Source organism: Miniopterus schreibersii, assembly GCF_964146895.1.
Source record: "Miniopterus schreibersii genome assembly, chromosome: 1".
NCBI lineage: Eukaryota > Metazoa > Chordata > Mammalia > Chiroptera > Miniopteridae > Miniopterus > Miniopterus schreibersii.
In genome coordinates this window covers 44,374,966-44,397,981 of record NC_138101.1, presented here as the reverse complement: position 1 = coordinate 44,397,981, position 23,016 = coordinate 44,374,966, and the positions used below count along the sequence as shown (strand labels likewise).

Below are 23,016 nucleotides of genomic sequence, written 5' to 3'. Positions count from 1 at the left end.
TAAAAAATCTCTTATGCTTCTTTGCTAGAGTTTTCTATTTTTTCATTTGTTTCAAGAGAATTTAGAACTATTTTCTGAAGCAATTTTATGATGGCTACTCTAAAATCTCTGTCCAATAATTTCAACATCTGAATTCTGTTGGCGCTTGTCAGAGTCTTTTCTTATGTAAGTTGTGATTTTCCTGGTCTTTGGTATTACCAGTGATTTTCAGTTGTACCCTGATGTTTGGAATATTATGTTAGGAGACTCTTAATTTTTTTTAAATCTCAATTTTAGCAGGCAGTTTCCCAGTTTAATTTTAGCATTTAGGTTCTGTTAGCCCTTTCAGATGCAGGTGACACCCTTACTGTGAGCAACGTGTTCAGTGCTGCTGACCACTGTGAGGTCTGGGCTGGGTTGGCTCTCTTGGGTTCTGCTAGAGTGGTGGCCATCAGCAGCATTGAATCATCCACATTGCTGAAGAAGAAAGGAATAGAGAGGAACTACAAAAACAGCTGGTAAACAGTGAACAAAATGGCCATACTTACATACCTAACAGTAATTACATTAAAGCATCTACTTTGAATAATTATATGCCAACAAATTGGAAACCTAGAAGAAATAAATTCCCAGAAACATACAGCATATCAAGATTGAATTATGATGAAATAGAAAATCTCAACAGACTGACAACTAATCAAAAACCTCCCAACAAACAAAAGTCCAGTACCAGATGATGTCACTGTTGAATTCTACCAAATATCCAAATGAGGTGTAACACCAGTCTTTCTCAAACTCTTTAAAATAATGGAAGAGGAGGGAACTTTTCCAAACTTACTTTATTATGTCAGCATTCCCCTAACACCAAAACCAGACAAGGATTCCACAAAAAGAGAAAATTACAGGCCAGTATCCTTGATGAATAGATATGCAAAAATCCTCAACTAAATATTAACCAACGGAATTCAACAAGATATTAAAGGATCTTACATCATGATTAAGTGGGATTTATCCCAGACATGTGAAAATGTTTCACCATCCACATTAACAAAATGAAAGAGAAAAATCAAATGATCATCTCAATAGATACAGAAAAGCATTTGACAAGATTCAACATGTATTTTATGATAAGAACCCTTAAAGTGGATATAGAGGGAATGTATCTCATTATATAATAAAGGTCATAAATGACAAGCCATAGCTAGCTTTATACTCAGTGCTGAAAGTCTGAAAACATTTCTTCTAAGAGCTGCAGCAAGTCAAGTATACCCAATCTCACCACTTCCATGCAACACAGTATTGGAAGTCTGAGCCAGAACAGTGAGGCAAGAAAAAGAAAGAAAAAGCATCCAGATTGGAAAGTAAAAAGCAAAACTGTCACTACTTACAGATTACATATTATATCTAGAAAGCCTGAAAGACTTCTTAAAAAAAAACTGTTAGAATTAATAAATGAATTTTGTGAAATTGAAGGATACAAAATCAATACACAAAAACCTGTTGCATTTCTATACACCAATAATGAAGTATCAAAAAAAAGCAATAAAGAAAATAATCCCATTTGCAATTGCATCAAAAGAATAAAATACCTAGGAATAAATTTAACCAAGGAGGGTGAAAGACCTATATATTGAAAAACTCAAGACATTAATGAAAGAAATTGAAGAAGACATAAGTAAATGGAAAGATATTTCATATTCATGGATTGGAAGAATCAATATTGTTATAATGTCCATACTACCTAAAGCAATTTACAGATTCCATGCAAACCCTATCAAAATTACATTGGCATTTTTCAAAGAACTAGAACAAATAATCATATTATTTGTATGTAACCACACAAGAAAACCCAAGTAGCTAAAGCAGTCTTGAGAAAGAAGAACAAAGCTGGAGGTATCACACCCCCTGATTTTAAACTTATATTACAAAGCTGTAGTAATTGAAACAGTATGGTACTGGCATAAAAACAGATACATAGATCAATGGAACAGAATAGAGCCCAGAAATCAATTCACGTACATGTGGTCAATTAATTTACAACAAAGAAGCTAAGAATATACAATGGGAAAGAACATTCTTTTCAATAAATGTTGTTGGGAAAGCTGTGCAGCCACATGTAAAAGAATAAAACTTGACCACTATCTTAACCATACACACAAATTAACTCTAAATGGATTAAAAATTTGAATGTAAGACCTGAAACCATTAAACTAGAAGAAAACATAGGCAGTTAGCTCCTTGATATAGGTCTTGCTGATGATTTTTTGAATCTGACACCAAAAACAAAAATAAGTATTGCATCATGCTAAAAAGCTTCTGCACAACAAAGGAGATCAAGAAAATGAGAAGGGCCGGGACGCCGTGGCTCAGTGGTTGAGCGTCAACCTATGAACCAGAGATTACTGTTGGCTTCCCGGGTTTTGGGCACATGCCCGGGTTTTGGGCTCGATCCCCAATAGGGGGCATTGAGGAGGCAGCCGATCAATGACTCTCTCTCATTGATGTTTCTATCTTTCCCTCTCCCTTCCTCTCTTTAAAATCAATAAAAACATATTTAAAAAGAAAATGAAAAGGTAACCTACTGAATGGGAGAAAATATTTGCAAATCATATCTGATAAGGGATTACATCCAAAAAATATATGAAAACTCATACAATAACAAAAAAACAATCCAGTTAAAAAATGGCAGAAGACCTGAATAGACATTTTTCCAAAGAAGACATTTAGGCTGGCCATACATAAAAAGATGCTCAACACCATTAATCACCAGGGAAATTAACATCAAAACCACAATGAAATATTACCTCACACCTTTTAAAATGGCTATTATAAAAAACCACAAGAAGTAACAAGTACTTTGAGAATGTGCAGAAAAGGGAACCCTTGTGAATTGTGGTGGGACTGTATATTGGTGCATCCACTGAGGAAATAAGTATGGAGGTTCCTCAAAAAAGGTGGAACTACTGTATGTTCCAGCAATTTCCACCTTTGAATGTTTATCCAATGAAAATTAAAACAGGAACTTGGAAAGCTATCTGTACTTTTATGTTCATTGCATTTATAACAGACAAGGTATGGAAACAACCTAAGTGTCTGTCAGTGGATGCATAGATACATAAATTAGCATATATATGCAAATTATATATTTATTTATAATAGAAAAATTATACATATATAATATATAAATTGTGATGTATATATACGCAATGGAATATTAGTCATAAAAAGAATGAAGTCTTGTCATTTGCAACAACATGGATGGACTTTGCGGGCTTTATATCATGTGAAATAAATCAGACAAAGATAAATACCATATGATCTTATATGGGGGGGGAAACAAGCTCATGGGTAGGAAACAGATTGGTGGTTGCCAGAGGTGGGGGTGGGCGGAGGGGAGATATGGGTGAAGGTAAAAAGGGGAAAAAAATATGGTGTGTTGTTAAGCAACAACAACATAAACAAAGAGTGGGGAATAGATCAATTATTCAGTTAAAAAGAAATTGTAATAGAAATTGGAATATATTTAGAATTAAACAACAGTGAGCTATATAAAGGAAAATTATATGAGTAGCGACAAGAATTCAAAGAAGATGTGTACAGTGGAGAAACTCCTCTTTTTTTGATTGAGGAACAAATATAATATTTTAGTGATTTAAAAAAATTGAGACAGTGGAGAAAGTTTGAGTACTGCCCAGAGATTTGATGATATTTAGAAATCACTGTTGATTTATTTTAGATGTGATAATGTCATCAGTAATTTTTAGAGATACATACTGAAACATTTATTGAAGACATGAAATGTCTGGGATCGGCTTCAAATAATCCAGGTGTAGGGAATAGGGAATATGGAATAGGTGGAAGTATAGATGAATCAAGATTTATAATTATTGAAGCTGGGTAATGGATATTAGAGATTCAGTGCATGATGCTCTTTACACCTTTGTATATGTTAGAAATTTTCCACACTAAAAAGTGGAATATACAAACAAGACCAAAGGCTTCAGAATACAGAAACAAAACAAATTGATGTTCAGTACCTGTCACCCTTGAATATATTATTCTCATTGTAAAAAAATGTTAAAATTCCTGTTAAAACTAGAATTTCCTTTGACCACTATCTTTAATTCCAGTGTTAGCATGTAAATAAACATACTTCTAGGTTGGGCGTGTGTCCTTGTAGACATTTTTATGGACATTTTTACATCCAAAAATTATACCAGTAGAAATTATATAGTATTACTCCTTAAGTATGTTTTTAAAACTTTTTCTAATAAATTAAATCATATTTTAGCATTATATATTTTCTCCTTTTGTTGTACTCAACAGATTTTTATATATCCACTTTAATATACATGTATCTATTCTTTTTTTTTTTTAACTCTAGCACAGAGTTTTCGTAAAATGGGTATTTGCCATTCACCATTGTTTTTGCTATTATAAACAATGCTGTAATGAATATCTATTTGACTACTGCTTTAAGCAGATAGGGTTGATCCCAGGAAATAGAATTTTTGGTCACAGGGACGTGGATGTTTTAAATTTTCAAAGATGATTTACTCAGTCCTTCCAGATAGCTTTATATTCCAATCAGCTGTACATGTATGTGTTTCTTGTCACCATCACCATCCATAGATATTAGTAAAATTAAAATGTTTTTGTTAACCTGGAAAAAAACATACTATCTCATCTTTTTCTGTTTTCTGGTTACTGGTGAGATAGAATGTCTTATCCTGTTTTTGGCTTTTCTGATAATGTTAGTGACTACTACGCATTTTACTTACAGTGATGTATTATTAGTTAAAGTGTATTATTTTTAGATTTGGGAAGCACCAAAATGTTGACATCACCTTGTTTTGTTTTGAGAATTTTCTTGATTTATGAATTTTTAACCATTTGCTAATAAGGATCCCTATAGCTAGAAAGTACCATGTTTACCCTTCAGTGTATTTGTGTATTGGGCTTTCCGTTTTTGAGATAGTTGTCATTTTGGCATGGCACTCTTAGCAGGCATGATTATTTTTTACAATTCAGTGTGTTGAATCAGCTGAATGGTTTGTCATCTTATTACTTTCATTCCTTTCCTAGCAATATATAGATTTTACAAAGTGATGTTTATTTCATTTTTTGAAAAGTATAGATGCTAAAACAGGCATCCTTTAGGTAGACTTTTGACACAAAAATGGTTAGTAAACTGACACTTTTTAAGGTCTTGGATACTTGCATAAAAATTTCTGTGGCTGGATGAAGATGGCGAGTTTTGTTTTAAAGGAATACATTTCTCAGCCAGTAAATACTCTGAGCAGATAACTTGAAGCAAATTGTTCTGTAATTGAAAATGTTTTTAAAAGGAAGACAAAAAGGAGGTAATTAAATCTTAACTTAGTGAATTTTCTTTCATCTGATAGTTGGGTAGTATTTAGTTCCATGGTATTGATAACCATATCTGAGCAATTAATGTTTAACCAATGCCTTTCTTTTTCTGTACAGTCTAGTTTTAATCTCTTGCTTTTCATGGACATTATGAGAGAGAGATATTTAAATTAGGAAATGAAAAATTTATTATATATTCATATGTGTTGTTTTCTATTTTAAAGATATTTAAGTATTTTAGTTCATCAATATGTTGGACCTTAGGCTGAGTCAATGTGTAATTAAGACATAAGAACCTGCTTCAGGTTTTAAATAGTTACTTTCCATAAATACTATGTAAGTGGAAATGCCATTGAGTTTCCTAATATTCTTTTTTGTGTATTTGTTATGTGTTTTGTGTATAGCTCTTCTTAATACTTTGGCTTCTAAATTTTTATTATATTTCAGTATATTTTTAAGTCAGTGTGTGGGTCATTACAGGTGAAGAGAACACAAGTTGATTTGACATTATAGAGTAAATGGTAACTGATTTTAGAAACACATGAAATTAATTTATGTTAACAAAATGTTTTTCAGTTCATCCAGAGCAGCTTCCTCCGAGGCCATGGATTACATTAAAAGAACGAGACCAAATTCTGCCATCAGGTAAATAGTTTTTATTCTTCCTTGACTTTTTTCAGAAATACTTAAAATGCCATTTGGGCATTGTTATATAATGAACAGACCTTCATTTGACCTCCCCTGGGTAGGTGTATAAAAATACTGATGAATACACTTTAAAAAATCCACACTAAGGCTGTGTACAAGAATCTCCTGTCTTTCACAATGGTGTAACTCTTAGTTTTAAAATGATTCCTTGTACTACAGCCTTCCAGTTGGCATCTTTACAGCATATTGGAAGATGTAAGAAAAATGAGTAGTAATGAATTTTCTTTTGAAAATTTTTAACCTACTTAGGTACTTAATCTTTCTTGAGCAGGTAGACTGATAACACTTTTGAAAGAATAATTTAGACTGAGTCTGTATTTGCTATATTGGAAACAAAATATGATACCAGGCCTGTTGTATAGAAATGGTACAGGGTTAGCATTTGAGCAATTTAAGTATATGGTTTAGCACTTCTAGTACTGCAGTAATTTAGGAAATATAAACCTTCATCTCTTTGTGGAGACCAATACTGATTTGACATCATTTATAGGGCTTTTTACTGCTTATTAGACATTTTATGATTGGGCTACTTAAAATAAGTTTTAATAAGTTGTTATGAATTGGTATTTCTCCAAATGGCTTCTTTTTAATCACAGGAGTAGTAATTTTCATGGTATCTCAGTTTATTATAAAATTAACAAGTAAAAATTTTATTGTTTTAATATGAAGATTAAACCAATCACTGAATACTGATACTTTAATAATTTTTAAAGGGGAAATCACAGTTTATTGTATACATTTTAAGCCCTTCTGTTTGTGAGGTTTTTTTAAGTTATGAAATAAGAGGATTCAGAAAAAATCATTTGCTTTGGTATTGGGAAATGTGGGCAGTATAATATTGTCATGGTCCTATTTGCATTTTAATAATACTGAGAAATACTGTTATACCAATACATTTCTGTCTTCCAGAAGTAATAATTTTAAAACCACTACAGTCTACAGCCACAGTATCAGCCTGTCCTAAGAGGCACTGTGTCAATGTTATCACAAATAACATTTCTATTATCAGGAGACACATTGATGGTCTGAAAAAAAGAATACATAAGGTTTTCTACAAACCTTAAGTTAGGCAGATTTATTTTATTTAGCCTTCCCTAATGTGCAATTAATTTGTTTCTTTCTGGTATTAAAAACACCATTTTCTAGTTCTTCAAAGTAATCCCTTTCGATCATGAGTAAACATAATCTTGAAGAAAAGCTTTTCTAATATTGCATACCTACATTTCCATTAAGAAAAGGAACAACAGAAAAATGTTTTCATTAGTTGTTGAACTCTCAGAGTAATGTGTTCTTGGGTTTTCCTTATTGAAAACTAGTATGGATTTTTCTTGAGATGTATGGTGCTTCCCTGAGTAGAATCTGAGTGCTAAAAAAAGATACGTCTTTTACTTCTGGTGCATAGGGAGATGTGTATAATAACTAGTGATGGTTAAGGATGATTTATAGCTACAATATTCTAATTATTAAGCTAAGAATAAGTACCAAATAGTGAAAAAAGGTACCAGTATACAAAATTGCCACCAGTCAGAATCCCTAAGGGACCATTGAACTAAGTTTCTCTTAATTCTTTTATTGTCATCTGAATCTGAACCAGCTTAAATAAAGTGTTGCTTTATTACTTGGATATCTCACCTTTTATTTAAATATGTGATTCTCAACTGTGTCTGCCCATTCTAATCATCTGGGATACTTTTTATAAATATAAATACACAGACCCTAATATACAGACTTCATTTGTATGGAGTAGCTTTTTGTTTGTTTGTTTTAAAGCTCTACAGACTGATTCAAATGGGCAGCTAGGATAGAGAATTACTGGTAAAAATCAGGGTTTTTCAAACTAATGTGCATGTCATATGAATCACTTGAGCATTATGTTAAATCGCAGGTTTTGGTTCAGTGGGTTTTTGTGGAGCTAAAGATTCTGCATTTCTAAGATAGCTGATGTCCAGTCCTGAGAGCACACTTTTTAGTAGCAAGAATACAAACCATCTTCTCCCAACTATTAGTTTGTTCACAGTCCTTTTATAGTTCAAAGGCATTTCAAAATGAGAATTTAATTTCACCAGTGTACATTTGACTTGGCAAAAAGAATTCTCTTATAACTAAACTTTGTTAGTCCATATTCTTCTGGCTCAGAGCAGTGAGAACAGTAAGAGGTCCACAGAAATATTAAGTATGGATATTTTGTTAAATAAAATTAATGAAATTAGAGCCTGTAATGAGAATAAAACTAAAATTTACTTTTGTTTCATTTATATAGAGCTTAACTCAACAAATTATGTGCAAAAAATTAGCATTCTTATTTAAAATTTTAATTTTTATTTATTAAAATAAAGTTCCTAAAAATCTCAAATATGAACTGTTAGTCTAATTCTAGTAAAATTGCTTTGGTGTGTGATGGACTCCAGTGAAGCTTTAGTAGATAACCATTTAATACATTCTTGCCCAAGGCATTTCACAGTGATAATATTTTGAGTATGTTTGTGTGCCCTGTGTGCTTGTGCACATAATAATTGCTTTAGAAAAAGTTGCCTAATTTTCTCCCTTTTGTCTGTTGTTTTTTTCTCCCACTTCTTAGCATCATTCACGGTTATGTGTTACAATGTGTTATGTGATAAATACGCCACCCGGCAGCTATATGGCTATTGCCCATCCTGGGCATTAAACTGGGAATACAGGAAAAAGGGAATTATGGAAGAAATTGTTAACTGTGACGCAGATATCATTAGTCTTCAGGTAACACAATAGAAATTGAATTGTCTTTAAGTTAAAGGTGAACTTGAAAATAAAGGATCTTACTTCTGGGAGAGATCCTGTGTTCAAAGCAAAACTCAAAGGGAATTGTTTACTCATAAAAAATGGATAGTTTTAATAAGCATGTAAGAAATTTCCACAGTGAAACTATTTCGCTAAGTACAGCCATCCGTTTACACTCATTTACTTTTTTGTTGTTGTTAATCCTCACCCAAGCATATTTTTCCCATTGATTTTTAGAGAGAGTGGAAGGGAGGGAAGGAGGGGGAGAAAGAGAGAGAGAAAGAAACATTAATGTGAAAGATGCATTGGTTGCCTCCGGCACGCGCCCGGACCAGGGGCTAGGGATCGAATTTGCAACCCAGGTACGTGCCCTTGAGAGGGAATCGAACCCTCGACCCTTTGGTCCAAGGGCTGGCGCTCTAACCAGTGAGCAATACCAGCCAGGGCTCATTTACTATTTTTTAAGTGAAAATTATCTCACGCATTATTCATGTTAACAATTCATCTTAACCACAAATTATTGGTGTTGCCAAAAAAGAGAACTGCAGAAGATTATGTCTTTTAGGAATATAAATTTAACTCTTAATTTTAAAAAAAAAATTGCTTGCCCAGTTGTTCCTTACCAATAAACATTTAAACACTTAAAAATATTTTACTACAGATGATGCAGTTTTGCGTTATTTTAAAAATCACCTCTGAAATTTAGATTCTCCTGTTTTATAACACTTTATTTATAATAAGTTTAATTGAAGAAGCACCTTTCATTGAAATATACATTTCGTTGCTTCTTTTCAACACTCATGTAATGAATAGCCAAGAAAGCTTTTAGGTAATTTTAGTAATTTTTTGTATTAGCAACTTTCAAAGCATATTAAATGCTTTAAAGGTGTTTCAGAATTTTAAGTGTTATAGTTTCACACCTTTTCAGCATAGCCTGAGAAGAAATTATTTTTAAAATTTTTTTTATAGTACAGCTTGATAATTTATTTTTATTTTCTTTTTTAAATATATTTTTATTGATTTCAGAGAGAGGAAAGGAGAGGGAGAGATAGAAACATCTATGATGAGAGAGTCATTGATTGGCTGCCTTCTGCATGCCCCCTGCTGGGGATCGAGCCTGAAACTTGGGCATATGCTCTGACCTGGAATGGAACTGTGACCTCCTGGTTCATAGGTCGACCCTCAACCACTGAGCCATGCCAGCCAGGATTGATTATTTTTATGTTGTCCATGGTTTATATGACTTCCTGGGAAATAATAAGAAATAAAAATCTTCAAAAATTAAGTTTTCTTCTGAACACTGAGACTGACACAGAATTGGGGAAACGAGGGGACAAACAAAATCAGGCTTATTATTATTACTTGTCTCCTTTTTGATTTAGTATTTGTAATAAAAATAGCCTCACACTCTTATGTAAAGTTTAGTTTGAAGGATAAAAATGCCATAATAAAAAAATTTTCTTACTAATACCCTAATAAATTTAATTGAAAAAAAATTTTTAAAGCAAGAAATGTTATATTATTAGAAACAGTAATTTAAAAAATTAAAATCATTATTCTAAAATCTGCTCTGGGTAGTAGACATGGCTGAATATGTTAATAAGAACTAATTTTAAAAATATAGATCATATACAACTATATACCAAAAAAAACGTTATTCTTATAAAAGTAATACTACCTTATAAAGAATTAATCCTAGAGAAGTTAAAATTTTTGAAAAAATATAAAGAATGATGGAAGAAAACACCTAATCTCATATCCCAAAGGTAGTTGCTGTTTTAAAACTTCTGAAGTGCTTCTTGTACACATTTTTAATGCATTTATTTATTTGCAAATACATTTTAAAAATAAAGTTGATGTCACACTATTAACATATTTTGTTTCTTGTTTATTGAACTTAATGCACTTTCTATATTAAAATTCTTCAGTTATTTATATGAATATATATTAATTGATTTATCATTTTCCCTACTGTTGGACATTTCAGCATGTTATAAAATTCTGTTATGAGCATTATCATACATAAATCATTATCTTGATTTTTTTTGTTTGGAAGGATTTGTTAAAAATACTTTGTGGGTCAAAAATAAAATAGCCTAACTTAATAATTATGAAATTAACAGAGACCATTGGATTCAGGTACCTAAAAATTCCTTAAAGTAGAATTTTATGTTGATCTTAAGCTTCTTACTCTTGGCTGTCATTCCTTTCCACCACAGTTGAGAAAGATAAAAAATTTTAATTACCTTTTTATATATAAAATTTACTATTCCCTATAACTTAATCTATATAACATGATCAACTTTCTTTGTTTAATTACCAGTAGTGGGGAAGTATAGTGGAATGAACTCTATATTGGGAGTCAAAAGGCTTTGGACCCACTAGCTGTGTGAGCATGAGAAAATCATATAACATCTGGTTCTTTCAGGTTTAAAAAGCTGCCATTGTCAAATGGCAGCTGTTAGCAGTAAGGTAAGATAGATAGTATTTGTTATGTGAATTGTTTTAACAGTCGCATCACACTCATAATACTGAACATTTTTATATCTTTATCAGAGTTTTCCTGTCATGTCAATAACTTTTCTTTCATCTCAGGAAGTGGAAACAGAGCAATACTTCACTCTCTTTCTGCCAGCATTGAAGGAGCGTGGATATGACGGATTTTTTTCTCCAAAGTCACGTGCCAAAATCATGTCTGAGCAGGAGAGAAAGCATGTGGACGGTTGTGCAGTATTCTTCAAAACAGAAAAGTGAGTTAAGGAAACACAGCATAATAGTATAAACTCCTTTAATTATTGCACATTTGAAATTGTCTTTGGTTTGATCCTATAAAATAAAAGCTAGAAAGCAAGTGATATAAAAATTAAATTTTAAGTAAATTCATATAATTGAGTATAGTGTCATAATCATATTTCCAAATATATTTTCATGAAGTAAAATACTAGTTTTGGTGTGAAAAAAGTAATTAGTGCCTTTTAAGATTAGAAATAAGTTTTGAGTTTCCTTCTGTGATTTTTTTTATATTTGGCCTTTTCAGAATCATTTTATGAACCTTTCCATCTTTTTAAATTAATATTTCATACATTTATTTAATCATTTAATCACTGACTACTGAGCATTTGCTTTGTGACAAGTACTGTACTAGTCACAATTAATACAAAGATAGACAAGACAGTAATTCCACTTAGCTCTAGTCTAGTAGAAAAAGATAAGCATATAAGAAAATCACGATATAATATGATATATAAGGTAGAAATATGCATTAGGATAGATAAGGCAAGACAGAAGAGAGGCACAAAGCTTATGAAGGTGGGGAGTTAAAGGATTGATTAAGACAGGATAGTAGAAGGCAGTCATTTTCAGACGTACAGAGCACATGACCTATATTTTTTTGGGGGGGGGCTGTTAATATAGTTGGTTATAGTATAGTCAAAATGAGAATATTATGAATCTGCTTATCAAAATATACAAATGATCTTACAGAGAAGCCTCTGTGATTTAATATTCTTGAATTTAAACTGGAAAACATTATTCAGCTTGCTTATTTCAGAGATAGTTACAAGAGGTAATGAATGGATAGGTACTTTGAAACTATTAAGAGTCCTGAACATATTTTTATTATATTTTCCTGTTTCTCTAGCCCTTTGTAACATTAGTATTTCTCTCTCACTTGGTTTATTATGTTGGGTGCATTGGATTTAGAACTGCATTTCCTACTTGAGGGTGCAGAGCCCTAACATGCTCAGAAGGTGTCTCTTGAATGTTGGCTGAGTGACTAGATGGTTAGAGGCAGATTCTTTTGGTTATCATCATGAGGAAAAGAGAGAAGAATATTTTTGCCTGATAAAGGCTGCCAGTTTTTGAGTGGAAAATTAGAAAGGATCTTCAATAGAAGACTGTGTAGTTTGATAGAGGTTGAATCTCATGAATTACTTGGGTTTGATACATTAGAGAATCTACTCAAAGGATAAGCATATACATACTTATGACTATTTTCCTATTTAATACCTATTACAACAAAGCTAGTTAAATGTTTTTTATTGATGTAGGCATATTACCAGCTTATTATTTTAAGTAAATGAATTCAGTGAATTTTAAAGATACTTGGCCTACTTTTCATTAACTTTAACCTACTTTCCTCTCTTTTCTTTGAATTTTTAATAGAGATATTCTCACTTTAATTAATAATTAGTACACAGCCCTATATTATTTGAGGTTAGAATATACTAAATTCTTCTAGGTGATTTTTTAAACGAATTTTAGAATAATAATAGCAATTACTTTCATAGTGTTTACATGCCAGGCCTTTTATTTATATGAATTATTTTTTTTAATTTTAAATCAACCCTCAGAGGTAGGAATTAGAGGTATTTCCTCATTTTTATAGATGAGGAAAACAAGGCACTGAGAGCAGTCTGGCTTCAGAGTCAGTACCTTTAACCATCGTACTAACTGAATCTCTAGGCTTCTTATTTGAGCTTCTGATATTACTTGTGTCTCTTATAAGGTTACCTCATGTGGAAAAATTTCCTTGAATTTGATATTTGTTACTTATACACAGATTTACTTGAAGCACCATAATATATTTTAAAAAGTACTGATAACATTGAGATATCTAATATCAAGCTTTTTTCATTTGCTATTTCTTTCTGAAGGAAGATAATACAGAAAAATTTTATCATTCCCTTCCTGGTTTTGAGAGAAAAATCTAAAATGCCTTGGTAATTTACTACAGGTAGTTAAGATTTTGAACTAACAATTATACCTGCTATCTAGGAAACTTGGAAAAACTGAGAATTTGAAAATTGATGCTTGAATTTTTAAAAATACTGTGAATTAGTTGAGAGATGAATTACATAGGAAACACTAAGATGCATCATTTGGATACCTTACAAAATGATCACCGCAATAAGTCTAGTGACCACCTGTCACCATACATAGTTATTACAATGTTGTTGACTATATTGCCTATGCAATGCATTACATTCCAGTGACTTATAACTGGAAGCTTGTGCTGCTTATTTCCCTTCCTGTTTTTCACCTAGCCCCTACCTTCCTCCCCTCTGGCAATCATCCGTTGTTCTCTTTATCTATAAGTTTACTTGGTTTTGTTTGTTTGTTTTGTTGTTTGGATTCCACATATAAGTGAAATTATACAGTATTATTTTGCTTGCTCATAGTTGGCGTTCACTGTCCTCTCTCCAGCATTAACTTTATCACATCACAGCTCATAAAATTACTTCTATATCACAAAATAGTAAGAAATTGAGTTATTTCTTTGTTCTCTTTGAAGGGCTGTTTTGGACATGTTCTTCCTGTGTTAGAAACATTCAACCTAATGATCTTTCTCAAATCATATCGGATGGGGTCTTTTTTGCTTGTTTATGATCATATTAGTCTTCATTATATATGATCTCTCTAATATCCATTTGACCATCAGCAAAATAAGATTTTTTAAAGGTGAATGTACAGAAGAATTCTTAGATTAAAATAAAATAGCATCATGAATAATACTTATAGTATCTGTGTACTTGCTACAGGTAGGAATAATAAAATGAAATAGAGAGGCAAGTTTAATATTTTACATATTACCTAGACTTGATGAGTATAAAGTAACTATAAACCAGTATGTCTTATTTAAAAGAAACATCTAATAGAAAGAATGGAGGAAGACCTCTATATGTCAAAATATCACCTGTATGGAAATCTGTTAGACAGAAAGTAGAAGCAGAGTGGACTACATTTGGTTGTGTGTACAAGGGAAAAGTAGGAAGTAGTATTGTTACGGTAGTATAAATAGAATATGGATCATTATTTCTTACTATACTATAAATGTATTATAATGATAAATGTATTATAAAATAAACACAGAAACAAGATAAGTTATAGGAGATTACAGCTACCTATACAGCTGAAACTCTCATTTTCTAAAAGCAGAGTACATTAAAACTTCTTTAAGTTTAACTTTAAAACTTCTTAAAGTTCAAGAAATATAGCTGTGTTCTTAATTCTCACTGGAAAGAAGGAACTTTCTTTGTTTCCTTGGTTCTCAGCTATCTACTTCAACTATAGTCATGCTACATGCAATGTTCCTGTCAACAATGGACTGCAAATACGACAGTTTTTATCCCATAAGATTATAATGGAGCTGAAAATTTTCTATCACCTAGTTGCGTCGTAGCCCTCATAGAGTAGCGCAGCACATTTCTCATGTGCTTATGGTGATGCTGGTGTAAGTAAGTGTACTGCACTGCCAGTCCTATAAAAGTATAGCACATTCAGTTATGTACAGTATATAATAATTGCTAATAATTAATTTGTTACTGGTTTATATATTTACTATACTTTTTTATCATTATTTGACTGTATATTTTTTGTACTTACAAAAAAAAATGTTTGCCGCGAAACATTATGTGGCAGCTTCATACATCTCATGTTTACTGTGTCTCTTGATCACATCATTTTCTCTTTTTCTTGATTTAATCTTGTGTTGTTATATGCAATACCATGCTGAACAGGCTTGTAGACTAGGAGCACTGGGCTCTACCATTTAGGTTTGTGTAAGTACACTTTATGATGTTTGCACAGTGATGAAGGTGCCTTACTATGCATTTTTCAGAATGTACCCCCATTACTAAGCACTGCATGACTGTATTGGTGAAGCTGAAATGATAAAACTTGAGAGTGTGACTCTGTCTCCTTTAGTGTTTCTAAGTGCCAAGGAAAGGAGTGTTAGTTATAATGACATGTGTACTTTGTTTAGGAAAACTGGTTTTATTTTTCTGAACTTTTGGATGTCAAAGACATTAAAAAATGAATACCTCAAGAAGATTGGGAAGTTTTAAAAGTCAAAAGTTGGGAATACAATAATTATCCTACCTAATAAGAAAGAAAGTTGGAGAGGTAGTTGGAGGCATCTAATAATCTGAATAATTGTTCTGGATTCATTTTAAAGGAATGTATTTTTTTTAATGAAGAAAAGTTAATAACCAAGAATGTATTTTTTAAAAGAGTTTATGAATCTATGATTTTTGCCAAGAAAATTAAGAAAAAGCAAAGGTTTGGCGAAAGTGGTAAGACAACAAGAAGGATATTTTAGCCCGGCCAGTCATGGCTCAGCGGTTGAACATTGACCTAGGATCCAGGCGATCAGGATTCGATTCCCGGTCAGGGCACAAGCCCAGGTTGTGGGCTCGATCCCCAGTCGGGGGCGTGGAGGAGGCAGCTGGTCAGTGATTCTCTCATCATTGATGTTTCTCTCTCTCTCTCTCTCTCTCTCTCTCTCTCTCTCTCTCTCTCTCTCTCCTCTCTCTCTCTCTCTCTCTCCCTCTCCCTCTCCCCCCCTCCCTCCCTCCCTCCCTCCCTCCCTCTCCTTGCCTCTCTCTGAAATCAATAAAGATATATTTAAAAAAAAAAAAAAGGATATTTTAAGTAACATTATGTACTGTAAAGGAGGGACAGATATACCCATTATGGATTGTGTAATCATTAATTGGAGATTAGAGCTATACAACTTCTATTTTGCATTCATGATCTCTATTGAGAATTATCTTCAAAGTGAAAAGGCTTAAGGCCAGGTGAAGAGAAGACTGGCAAACCAAGAACACGAGATTGGTAAGCCAAAGAGAGTCATTAAACTTCCTTAACTAGTTAGATTTCCAAATCAAGATAATTATATCCCATTGTACTAAAAGATCTTGCAAAAGTATGATTAAAGAACTGGTGTGGGTAATCTATTACAAATATTGGAGTATAGAAGTTCTAGGATATTAGAGATAAATGAACCATCTCACTTTTCAAAAAGACTTTCTGAGCCTCAGTTTTCCTCATCTTTGTAATGAGGATAAATAGTAATACTGCGTCTTGGAATTTTGGTTCTTTAGAAAGAAGACTGAGTTAGTTTGGTGTTCAGGAGTTTATCAGGGATCAACAACTGTGGAAAGGAATGACAGGAAGAAGCAGAATTAGGCATAGAGAGTGGAGCTGTGTTTCAGGCCTGACATCCTCAGCTGACCCCACCTTTAGCTTTGGAACGTAAATGGCCTGTGAGAATTAACCCAAGCAGGACCCAAATCCAGAGACCCCTGAATTGAGTTTTTGCCTGCTTGCTTGTTTTTTTCCTCAGTTCAAGGCCAGTTATTTACCACTGTATCTGTGTGTATGTGAGTCAGGATTTTTATCAATACCATGTAACCAAAACAAAATGCATAAATAAATTGGATACTAAGACTGACTAATGTAAGACTGTAATTATCATTGTAACTCTCATTTTAAATTTTTATATTCATCAAAACAGACTCATTGTTTTTAGTGATTTATATTTATTTAAACATGATACTACTTTGTTCTGTTTTATATATGGGATTCTTATCAGAAATTGTTTGGAAAAGGTATTCCACTGCTTAAAGGCATTTGAAAAAGTCTGATGGAGGATGGGTGATTTTACCTATAGGACATATGAATCAGCCTACTTCTCTTTATTTCTCTTGCCTTAGTTCACGCCACCATCAACTGTCATCCAATCAACCTCAGAAACTTTCTAATTAATCTCATAATTAGCACTCTGGTTCTTATAACCGATTTTCCACAAAGCAGCTGGAGTGATCTTAAAAAATATAAATCCAGTATCATGTCCTTGCTTAGAACCTTGTTGTTTCTCTCTCTCTCTTTTTTTAATCCTCACTTGAGGCTGTGCATTGATTTCAGAGAGAGAGAGAGAGAGAGAAACATCGATGTGAGAGAGAAACATGAATCTGTTGTCTCCCATGTGCACAGCGCCCAGACCAGGAATCGAGCCTGTAACCTTTTTGGTGTACAGGACGAATCTCCAACCAGGGTCACTGGACGGGGGCTTGTTGTTCCTTTTCCTCTCATCTCCAACATCATCTTATAACCTTCCATTCTTTCCCATACAAAGCTCTTTGCTGTCTCAGGGCCTTTCACTTCTTCCTCTATCTGGAATGCTTTTAATCTCATTCTTCACCCAGGTAATTCTAGATCCGTCATGTTTCTTTTAAAGGTCACCTCTTTAGAGTAGAGGATGGAAACTATACTCCCTTTAATCACTCTAGGTTAGGATTAGGCACATGACTAAACCTTCTATTTCTTCTGAGCGTATCAGATACATTCAGAATTGGACCGGGGAGAAGAGTATTGTTTCATCTAGAACAGTGTCCTGCAACATAATAAGATTTTAGTCAATATTTGTAGGCATGATTCTGTTTCAAAGCTAGAAGGTAGGGTGGGAGTCTGTTACAAGAACAAAGAGGTCTTCTCTCCACTTAACACAGAGTGAAAAGTAGACAGTATATTTAGTAGGTTTTGGCCATTTATAAATATTTCATGGTCTTAATAAAAGTAGGCAGAATGAAGTTAAATAGCTTGACCGAGGTCGTATTGCTATTAAATGTCAGTGCTAGACTTGGTTCTGTTAAGCCCTACAGCTCTACAATACTTAATTTGGCACTAAAGAAAGAAAATACCATTAGTGCAGAAGCTATAATCACAGGGAGAGTCATTCTTCGTGTTATAGACGCAGTTTCTCTGAACACTTACATACATCTCATTCCATCTTTCTAGTAAAAGCCAGATGGAAAAATTGGCTTCTCCTTAGCTAAGATAAGGGTGTATTCCTGCATCTTCCTGATAAATCTCTTGAAGTGAGAATAAAACTGCGAACAGGTTAGGTGGATTTTATTCTGTTCTTTCTCATTAACTTGCTGACTTAGTTAAGGTTCTGTCCACCTTTAAATACCAGAAATTCCAACAATAGCTTAAAGAAATGGGGGAAGGGTAATTTTCTCACACAAGAAATCTAGAAATGGCAATCCAGAACTGGTTCAGCTGCTTCCCCATCTATAGTGGTTTGGCTTTTGTGCTACTGCTTTTCACCATATGGACAAAGGTATAAAAGGGCAAAGGAATTAACATGCCATCATTACTAGGTGGTGCTTCCAAGAAAGTTTTTACGGTAGGTAATTAGACTTTTTACATCTCATTGGCCAGACCTGTATTACATGGCCCCTTGCTGCTAGGAATGATTAGGGAAACAGTGAATAGTGTCTGTATCTTGTGTTTTTTTACCATGGTAGTCCAAGTACATGATATCATAATAATAATGCATTGTACCTTGTAGATTTACATTGGTGCAGAAGCATACAGTGGAATTTAACCAAGTGGCAATGGCTAATTCAGATGGATCCGAAGCTATGCTGAACAGAGTGATGACAAAGGATAATATTGGTGTTGCTGTGGTATTAGAGGTCCACAAGGAACTATTTGGAGCAGGTGAGTGCAGTTTAAAATACTCTTACTAAAAATAAACACCATCCCAAGTTTTCCCGTCTCAAACAAGTGCAGAGAATCTTGCTGTTATTAATTGCACTTATTTTCTTGTCTTTTGTGGAAAGTTCAGGGAGAGTGGCAGGAAAATAGCACTAATTGTGTAAAGCCTCATATATTTCTTGGGATATTACCAGGTAATCTGTAAAAAGGAAAAGTCTTTAATATGCCATTAATTCCAAAGGTTATTTGAAATAGGAAATGTTTTAGATAGGCTGAATTTGGAAATTATGATGAGTTGGTTCTTTTCATATTTTTAGCTTCTTGAGAATAAAAGCTTTTGTCTTTAAGGTTAAGTACTTGGCACATTTTCTTTAATTTCTTTGTTATATATCAGTCATTGTCAGGGTAAGAGCCAGATCTTTTATCTACCTGCTACTTTTCTTTTGTATTTTAGATTTTTTTATAGCTTCCATCAAAGTCAGAAACTCATTATGTTCTTTGCATTTCCAGACCTTCCTCCCCCTTTCTACAGACTGCCTCTGAGCATTTCCTTGTTTATTTAACTATACTTTAGGCAAGAGTAAGAACACATCAGGGCTTTTGTTTATAATTCTTTTGTTCTTGCTAGCTGCAGAAGAAAAGGGCTTTTTGCCTGGAGTATTTATTTGAATTATTCAGGCCACGTATACCTGCCAGGCCTCCTTTTGTTTTGCCGTTACTCAGTTTATCCATCATCAAAGACAATCTTTGATAGGATATTTTAAATTTTCTTCTCTATAGCCTCTCCATTTTTACCTACTTTTATATCCTTTCCAGTCTCATTCTTCTCAAGAATTTGGTACCTTTTTTTTTCTGGTAATGTGAAAGTTGAATTTCTTTTGGAGTTTTACTCTTTTAATTTGCATAAGAGTAACTATAAATTATACAGTGGACATATACATATTCTGATCTTTGTCACTCTTGTACTCCTAGAAGAAGAGTTTAATATTATAAAAGTGCTTATGACCCCTTTGAAGGGTCAAGTTTTTAATATTTAATACAGTGAATATTTATTTAATCTACAGCCAAAAGTGACACTATAAAACTTCTAGGAAAAGAAAAAAGCTTAGAGAATTTTGGCTGCAGGTTTTATCCTATGATCAAATTGCTTTGAAAATGACTACAGTCAAACAAACCTTGGTTCTCAAACGTCTCCCATCTTGACCAGTTTTGTTCTCAACCCAGTTCACTGAAAAAATGTCTTGGTTGTTAAACAAAACTTCAGTTCTCCACTGGACAACCCTTTCATGCTGATACCTGTGTGATCAGTCATGCGTCTTTCAGGCTACAAAGAAGAGAATGCACGAGTATGACTCAGTTCACCACTAAACCTCGTGTTAACATCTCAGGAAATTGTGCTGTGAATATTTTCAGGGTTTTTTGTTGCTGCTTATTATTATGAAATATGTACAATAAGTAACCATGGGTCCTAAGAAGGTTAGTGATAGCAGCAAAGTTAAAAGGAAAGTTCTGAGAACAATGATAGAACTTCAAAATGAAATAATTGCAAAATATGATGGGGGCGTTTGCATGTCTGATCTGACTACTAAGTATGGCATGGCAAAATTGATGATTTGCACAATTTTAAAACAAAGAAACTATTGAGAGTTGTGGTGTTGCTAAGGGTATGAAAGTACTTACAAAACAACAATCACAGGCAATTGAGAAAGGTTAAAGCAGGGAATTATTTGGGGGTCCAGAATAGATGAATTCAATTTACATTGCTTCTAATAGGACAAAACGATTCGGTTTTTGAACAAATCGTTTCTTGAACAGCCTTTGAGAACCGAGGTTCCACTGTATTTCTGTCACATATAACAGATACAGATACTTCAAAGATAATTATAGCTTAGTAAGATGGAAGGGGACTTTCCAAAAATAGTAGTCATAGAAAATTAGGTCTTTTCCTGCAGTTTTTTAAAATATATATATAAAAGTTTGAGACATTAATAGAAATTTCAATAGAAAAATTAATTTTGTATGTTCACTCATTTTCTAACAGTGCAAAAATATATAAAAAGTGAGAGGGCCCCTTATTCATATTCTGTAGGAGTAGCTCTTGTTCATTTCTTACACATGACTAACATATAGGATATATGTATGGCTCTGCTAGGTGTGGCTCAGCGGTTGAGCGTGGACCTAGGATCTAGGCAACTGGGGTTTGGTTCCCGGCCAGGGCACATGCCCAGGTTGTGGGCTGCAGCCAATCAATGACTCTCTCATCGTTGATGTTTCTGTCTCTTTCTTCCTCTCTCTGAAATCAATAAAGATATATTAAAAAAAAAAAAAAAGGATATATGTATGTAGTTTTACTTAAATGGCATCATATCATGCATATTGAGCTTTATGCCTTAATTTTCAGTTTTTAATGTATTATCCTGTCTGCCATTGTGAAAGTACTATGCTAACATTTATTTTGACAAAGTTAAAGAACAGAATTTTAAGGAAAAAAGAACTTTAGAGATTTTCTAGTTGAATATCTTCATTGTCCAAATGAAACTAAGCACCAAAAAGTAGCTAGCCCAAGACCACACAAAATAATTAGTAATAAAGCCAGGTAGAAAACCCAGGTGTCCTGACTGAGTGCACACTGTTCCCTTATTTTCATTTTTTAGATGACCTTTTGGGTGTATGGTATGAATTTGTTTTGGTAGGAAATTCACTTCCTCATTTTATTTTGTATAGGTTAATGTTACTACTTTTTCATTATTGACCTATCACTAATGTGCTCAGGAAATACAAGATGAACAAGTATTGAGCTGCAGGAAGAATTTAAATTAAGGTTTAGATAACTCAAATAACTGAAGACCTGCCTCAGTAGGTTATATTGATATTTAAATGACAGATATTTAAAGTGCTTCTTTACACTAAGAAGTCAGCAAGTCAAGGTATTATAATCAAATATTGGTTGCATCCTGGCATAACTCCTAATTTAGGCATATAGAGCAGGGGTCAGCAAACTTTCTATAAAGGTCCAGATAGTATTTTAGGCCTTGGGGGCCACATGTGACCTCTAGTGCAGTCTTTAAAAAAATTTTTTTTGTAGAACTCGTTTAAAATGTAAAAGCAGCCTTTGCTCACATAAACTGTAGGGCCAGATTTAGCCCACGGGCTACAGTTTGCCAACCCTGATCTAGAGTAATTCCTATATTGGGATTACCAGAATCTCAGCACTTTAGCTTCTGAGAACTATGTATGAGATAAAGGGGACAATATAAATTAATGGAAAAGATAAAGAAGTGGCTCTGGGTTGGGGGAAAAAAACCTTCAGATGCTGCTGCTTTGGTACATAAAGCATAACTACCCTCCTCTTCTAATGTGTAAATTTAGGTGTGAAGCCTATTCATGCTGCAGACAAACAGCTGCTTATCGTGGCAAATGCCCACATGCATTGGGACCCAGAGTATTCTGATGTGAAACTCATCCAGACCATGATGTTTGTCTCAGAGGTGAAAAACATTCTGGAGAAAGCTTCTAGTAGGCCTGGCAGCCCAACCGCAGATCCTAATTCCATCCCGCTGGTGCTATGTGCAGATCTTAACTCATTGCCAGATTCAGGTATGTATAACATCATTTCCTTATTGCTTTCAGTTTTCTTTTACTTGTACTTGAAAGACCAGCTAGCTCTTAACTTTTTTAAAAAATATATCTTTATTGATTTCAGAGAGAGAAGGGGAGGGAGAGAGAGAGATAGAAACATCAATGATGAGCTGTCATTGATCAGTTGCCTCCTGAACGCCCCCTACTGGTGATTGAGTCTGCAACCCGGGCATGTGCCCTGACTGGGAATCGAACCCTGACCTCCCAGTTCATGGGTTGATGTGCAACCACTGAGCACTCCTGGCCGGATGAAATGATTTTTTTTTTTTAAAACAACAA

General features: G+C 33.6%; 1 protein-coding gene across 3 annotated transcripts in view; it reads left to right on the top strand.

Moving 5' to 3' along the window:
• The window catches only part of CNOT6L (CCR4-NOT transcription complex subunit 6 like), a 95,025-nt gene that overhangs the window by 63,997 nt on the left and 8,012 nt on the right, over nucleotides 1-23,016 (top strand). For all 3 annotated transcript variants that reach the window (XM_081135444.1, XM_081135445.1, XM_081135443.1), the window contains exons 6-10: nucleotides 5,926-5,994; nucleotides 8,636-8,793; nucleotides 11,410-11,564; nucleotides 18,950-19,101; nucleotides 22,468-22,695. In XM_081135444.1, the coding sequence (XP_080991570.1) occupies nucleotides 5,926-5,994; nucleotides 8,636-8,793; nucleotides 11,410-11,564; nucleotides 18,950-19,101; nucleotides 22,468-22,695 (762 nt within the window). The remainder of the gene's footprint in view (nucleotides 1-5,925; nucleotides 5,995-8,635; nucleotides 8,794-11,409; nucleotides 11,565-18,949; nucleotides 19,102-22,467; nucleotides 22,696-23,016) is intronic.